The following is a 6,240-nucleotide window of genomic DNA, read 5'->3' on the forward strand; positions in this document are numbered from 1 at the left end:
AATAAAAGCTTAAAGGATGTGCCAACCAATTTTAATGGATGGAACTTTTTTGGATCCAGAGTCAAACAAACTGTAAAAACAAATTATGAGATAATGGAAGAAATCTGAACACTGGGTATTTTATATTATAACATTAATAAATTACTGTTGAAATTTAGTAAATAAACTATTATGAGTATATATTTAAGAAGGAAATATTTGCAAATCTGATAAAGGGTTAAACTGATAAGGGGAAAATCTGATAAGGGGCAAGTCTGATAAGTGTTTAATATTTGCAAATCTGATAAGGGGTTAATATCCAAATATATAAAGAAGCCACATCACTCAATAGCAAAAAAGCCAAACAATCCAATCGAAAAATGAGCAGAGGATCTGAATAGACATTTTCCCAAAAAAGACACACAAATGACCAATAGGTACATGAAAAGATGCTCAACATCTCTAATCATCAGGGAAATGCAAATCAAAGCTACAGTGAAATATCACCTCACACCTGTTAGAATGACAATTAGCAAAAAGACAAAAATAACAAGTGTTGGCAAGGATGTGGAGAAAAGAGAACACTTGTGCACTATTGATGGGAATATAAATTGGTGTAGTCACTATGGATAACAGTATGCAAGTTCCTCAAAAAATTAAAAATAGAACTACCGTATGATCCAGCAATTCCACTTCTGAGTATATATCTAAGGAAAATAAAATCACTATCTTGAAGTGATATCTGCACCCCCATGTTCACTGCAGCATTATTTACAATAGCCAAGATGTGGAAACAACCTACAAGTCCATGTACAGATGAATGGATAAAGAAGATTATCCATTATGGAATTCTATTCAGCCATAAAAAAGAAGGAAATCTTGCCGTTGCGACAACATGGATGGACTTTGAGGGCATCATGTTGAATGAAATGAGCCAGAGAGAGAAAGGCAAATACTGTACGATTTCACTTACGTGTGGAATTAAAAAAACGAACTTGTAGATACAGAGAACAGGTTGGTAGTTGCCAGAGGTGGGGTGTGGGAGAAGTGGGTGGTGGTCAAAAGGTACAAACTTCCAGCTACGAGACAAATTAGTTCTGGGAATGTAGTGTATAGCAAGGTGACTACAGTTAACAATACTGTATTGTATATTTGAAAGTTACTAAGAGAGTAGACCTTAAAAGTTCTCATCTCAAAGAAACAATTTTTGTAACTTTGTCAGGTGATGGATGTTAACTAAACTTACTGTGATAATTGTTTCATAATATATGCATATATCAAAGCAATATGTTGTATGCCTTAAACCAGGGGTCAGCAGACTTTTGAGACGGAAGAGCTGCCAGGGGTCAGCAAACTGCAGCTCGTGAGCCGCAGGCTCTGAAGAAAAATTGAAAATGAAAATAAAACTATCATAGTTTCACTCATAAAAATTTTAAAGGATATTATTCAAATAATGGTGATTATGTAAAAATATATTTATGGCTCTTGAATAATTTTTAAATTGTTGTGAGGGACAGGATTGGCTCTTCCAGCGGTCAGCAAACTTTTGAGACTGAATGTACCCAAAGAGCTGCATGTGGCTCGTGAGCCGTAGTTTGCTGACCTCTGCCTTAAACTAATACAATGTTATGTCAATTATACCTCAATAGAACTGAAAAAACAATAAATTTAATGCAAATGGTCACTGCAGATGATTCAAGGAGTGGTTATGGAAACCAAGCGTTACCCTTAGATGCCTAAAGAATGGTCTCCTTACATGGAATAGACAGTGATGCTTTCCCTTTCTTCAATCTTAACGCTGTCATCACTGGGAACTGGTGGGTTGCTCTGAAACTGGTTTGGAATCCGGAACCAGACTTTCAGTTTCTTCTGTAGGGCGCCATCTTCCTCGGGGAACACGGCAAAGGAAATCGGAACTGTCATCCCCATCCCAATTCCTGAAAAACAGGAAAACCCATAGAGTGAGGTGGATATGAGTGACAGAACTTGCTCAGGCCTGTGGAAGACCTGCTAGTCTCACTCTTCTTCCAAGACAATATTTTTTGTTTATGAAACTAAAAATAAATATTTGAGGCATTAAAAATATATAGTCAGACACATAAAACACCTTCAATTTATATATAATGGAAGTAGGAGTGTAGTGATTCAACTGTATACATATATCAAGACTGTTAAATACATCAGTATCTAATTACTTCCTATCTAAATACTACCAAGTTTAAGGAAATATCCAAAATACAATATAGAAAAGGCTATAAGTAATAGGATATTCATTGCAGCAGAAATTATAATTGTGAGCCATATAAATAGGCTGAAAACAGGAATATGTCTAAGTAAATTATAGGCACATGATTCAATATAAAGAAGTTAGAAATAATTATGCATAAGACTATTTAGCAACAGTGGAAAATAGTCATGAAATAAGTAACAGAAACAGGATATACGATTGCACAAACACTATGATTACATTTAAAAAGCCTTTTGAAAAGCCCTAAAGAAATACATTAAAAAGAAAACGATTGTACTAGAAAAGATGGATGAGAGGTGATGGTATGTTACTTTCAAGATTTTCTTTAATGAGTTTTACAAGTTTTACATCTATTTTCTTCTAAAAAAAATGTTATGACAGTGTTAAGAAGGAAAAGATTTCTTCTTGACCTCCTACTGGTCGACTTACTGTCCAAAGCCTGATGACTTTGGTCCTAGTAAATGTTACTAAGATTAATACCAGCTTCTAACTTTCTAAATTATCAGCTTGAGAACTAAAACTAAAAACTAAACATGATTATCTTGTTTCACCTTGCTTTCTGACCCATTTTAGGTTTGCAGTGACTCCAACGTGTAGTTTAAATGAGAGAGCTTAACAGTCAAATTCATATTTAAATATTTTACATGCTAACAGGTACACTGAAACTTCAGGCCTATCATTTTAAAAATAGGGAGGCAGCCAGTATGGACTGCCAAGCCCTTAGGGGTGGGACAATCTAAGAATTCTCAGACCCTTCATTTGTCCGAACGGAGCCAGGTACCAGCCACACTCATCACTCACCGAGCCTCAGTACCCTGCAGAATGGGTCTGAGTCGAGAGATTTCCAGTCTGGGAGCAGAGGTCTTAGGTCAGAGGCTGACCTTCACTCTGTGGCTTGGCTTACTGGGGGAACCCAGTCCACCCATCCAAAGACACAATAAGCATTGTAGGGTAAAACAAAACAAAACAACAACAACAACAAAAAAAAACAGAGCATAAGTCTCCACACCTGGCAGAAAAGCATGAACTCGCTGTTACTGAGCAGGGATACTACAGAGTGAGGGTAGGCTGGGCTGAAGTCAGTGTGGTCTCCCCGAGCTTCCTTGCTTATGCAGCATGGCAAGTTCACATGCCATCGAAACAGGTAGTGACAAGTGCCTTGTGTTTTCTACTGATGAAGTGAGACCGTGCAAGGCTCGCCTCTGAGACCAGAGTCACATCCTTTGGCGATACTCACCCTTGTCATTGGTGCCTCCCACATACTTCACGACTTTGGGCATTGCTTCCCGTAGAGCCTCATCCACAGGCTTATCTGTCACTTCCACTGTGGCAAACTTCCCGCCTTCACAGGTCCTTTCCTCATAGTTCACTTCTTCCTACAGAAGGAGAATACACAATGCTGAAGAGATATAAAGTGGCAATCTGTATTCTTCTAGAAGCAGTAATTAGTCCAGTTACAAGGGCACAAACTGCTAAGGAACTTTCTGTAACTAGCCTGGGTATGGTGTTAGGGTAGAAGAGACAGGCCTGAGTATGAAGGATCATGAGAAATAGATTCTGGGATTTCTTACAGATGTAGAGACAGCAGAAAAAACTTCATATATCCAATATTCTCAAAGAGATAAGAAAAGATATTGCCTCCAAAACCACCGAGAACATTCCCCAAATGCTATAAAAAGAGAATGTTCAGAGCTCTTAGAGATTAAAAATATAACAGACATAAAAAAAAATTTTAGTACAAAGGTTGGAAGATAAAATTGAAGGAACTCTTCCAGAGAGTCAAGTAAAAAGGCAAAGAAGTAGAAAATAGAAAAGAAAAATCAGAGGATCAAGCCAAGAGATCCAACATCTGAATAACAGGAGATCCAGAAAAAGGGAAGAAAAAATTGGAAAGGAGGAAACAAAGAAATACAACAATCCCACAAAACTCTAAGGCCCTGAGATTTGCCTCATTCCAGCAGCAGGGCTGCCATTCAAGAAGAATCAGAATCGTTCTGTTCACACTGTGCTCCCAGGCGCCATTCCTCTCCCCAACTCATCTCACTAAATTGTATCTCCCGCTCCCCTGAATGCACAGCCACTGTCACTTCCCCACAACCCCTCCTCCCTGGCGGTGCTCCCTTCTCTTCATCATAACTCTGTGTGTGACAGCTCTGTCGCAAGGTCATCATCCTTTCCCGTACAGACCCATGCAGCTCTCCATCTCCTCCTCCTCCTTGCCATTTGAGATCTCAATGACATAATTTTGTGTTTCCGAACATACTGCCAGGCAGTGTTCTTCACACTTTTTCAAAATCACAATCCATAACAAGAAATACATTTTACATCATGTTCTATCATACACATACATGGGATTGAAACAAAGATTCACAAAATATTATAATACACTACCCTTATGGACAGATGCATTCTGATATACTTGCCTTTTCTTTCTATCCTGTTTACTCTACTTGAGTGAATTTTATTTTCTCCACTAAAAGTAGAAAAACTTGGTCTGTGTTGATTTTACTACCTGGTAATGGGACACCAGAAGAGTCTGCTGTTAAGTCTTTGTGGCAGGAACTATACTACAGAGCTTTTTACGTTAGATGCTGAATATTTATTGATTAAGGAGCTGCCTCTCTTATTAATGATTATGAAAAACAGAAATATGATCGTGGAACTGTCTGCCCCAGGCTTGTTAAATAGGCCTTCTTATGACATTATAGACTGAATAGTCTCAACTCCCAAGGGGACATAATGAAACTTTGGAAGAGGGCAGGATTGTGGGCCTGTGTAGCGTGAAAAAGTACAGTACATTTAATATTATAATTTTGTATTTAGAATGCAAAAATACCTATTGTGTATTTAATACAAAATTAAAGGAGAGTAGTGAGAAAGGGGCCAGGGAAATCTGAAAGTGAACCCTGAGGGCCAATTTCATGAACTTCCCTTAACATGGAGTAGGGGAAATTATACCAGAACAATAATCAAGAGGCTGCAAATTGGCCTTGACCTTGGGGCATCGTGCCTACTAATTCTGAAAATTTAGGTTTGGAAGATAGATATTATAAAATTCTAGTTCTCCAGGGAGCTGAATTTAAACAGAGTTCTCTCTATTTCTGCAGAAAATAAAGCACCCAAGTTAATGCAGTTAACACATTTGAGTTTTCAAATGTAATGTCTTGAAGTGTTTCCTTGTTCCATAGAACACAATGGCCCTCCTCTGCCCTATGTTCAGCTAGCTCCCAAACAGTTACTAGGTGAGGATTCTGGCCTATGGCCATGAACACCAATTTACAATATTCAGTAGGAATCCTGGTCACGTTCAAGTTCCAGACAGAGATCTTGCAAGAATGCTTCTTGCTAAGGGATTTGCAAGGCCAGTGTTTTTTTCCTCACCACTTGGGTGGGCATACATGTTGATTGTGGAAGCCAGCTTTCTCATTATATGAAAATATTAACAATAATTATAATAATAAACCTGCGTACCTCCTATGTGGCAGGTATTGTCTTAAACATTTTACATGGATTCATTCATTCAATCCCTCCAACAACCCTGTGAAGAAGTCAGTGTTTTACTCTTCATTTTCAGATGAATCTGGAGCTTAAGAGGTTAAAAAACGTGTCCAAGTGACAGTGGGCAAGTGGTGGAGCCAGGATTCAAACACAAGCAGTCGGGTCCTAACCAGTGTGCATAGGCTGGACACAAATCCCATTTTATTAATGCCAGTTATTAATATCAGTCTTGCTCTGAGCATCCACAAGACCCACCCAACCCAACACAGAGAGCTGTGTGTCCTCCTCCCACCCCAAGCAACACAGAAGGCACCTGATAAGATCCACAGCAGGCTGGGCCTCCCCACCACGTGCCTGGAATCAGTCCTGAACATCTGGTGAGCCCAAACCCGCGCTACAAGGGGCATATCATGTGCCATCCATGTGCCCAGGAGAGTGGACAATGGTGTCTGACCCAGACTCTTTCTAGGTTAAGAGATAATTTCAGGGAGAGGCTCTCTTCAAAATAACACCCT

At 38.9% G+C, this 6,240-nt stretch overlaps 1 protein-coding gene across 1 annotated transcript in view; it reads right to left on the minus strand.

The window, feature by feature from the left end:
• Positions 1 to 1,700: 1,700 nt before the first annotated feature.
• HEBP1 (heme binding protein 1) overlaps positions 1,701 to 6,240 on the minus strand; it is a 19,617-nt gene continuing 15,077 nt past the window's right edge. The window contains exons 2-3 of the mRNA XM_019643281.1: positions 3,465 to 3,603; positions 1,701 to 1,916 (exon numbers count right to left, since the gene is read on the minus strand). Coding sequence (XP_019498826.1) covers positions 1,732 to 1,916; positions 3,465 to 3,603 — 324 coding nt within the window. The 3' untranslated portion in view covers positions 1,701 to 1,731. The remainder of the gene's footprint in view (positions 1,917 to 3,464; positions 3,604 to 6,240) is intronic.

This window comes from Hipposideros armiger, unplaced genomic scaffold, assembly GCF_001890085.2.
Source record: "Hipposideros armiger isolate ML-2016 unplaced genomic scaffold, ASM189008v1 scaffold_76, whole genome shotgun sequence".
Taxonomy (NCBI): Eukaryota; Metazoa; Chordata; class Mammalia; order Chiroptera; family Hipposideridae; genus Hipposideros; species Hipposideros armiger.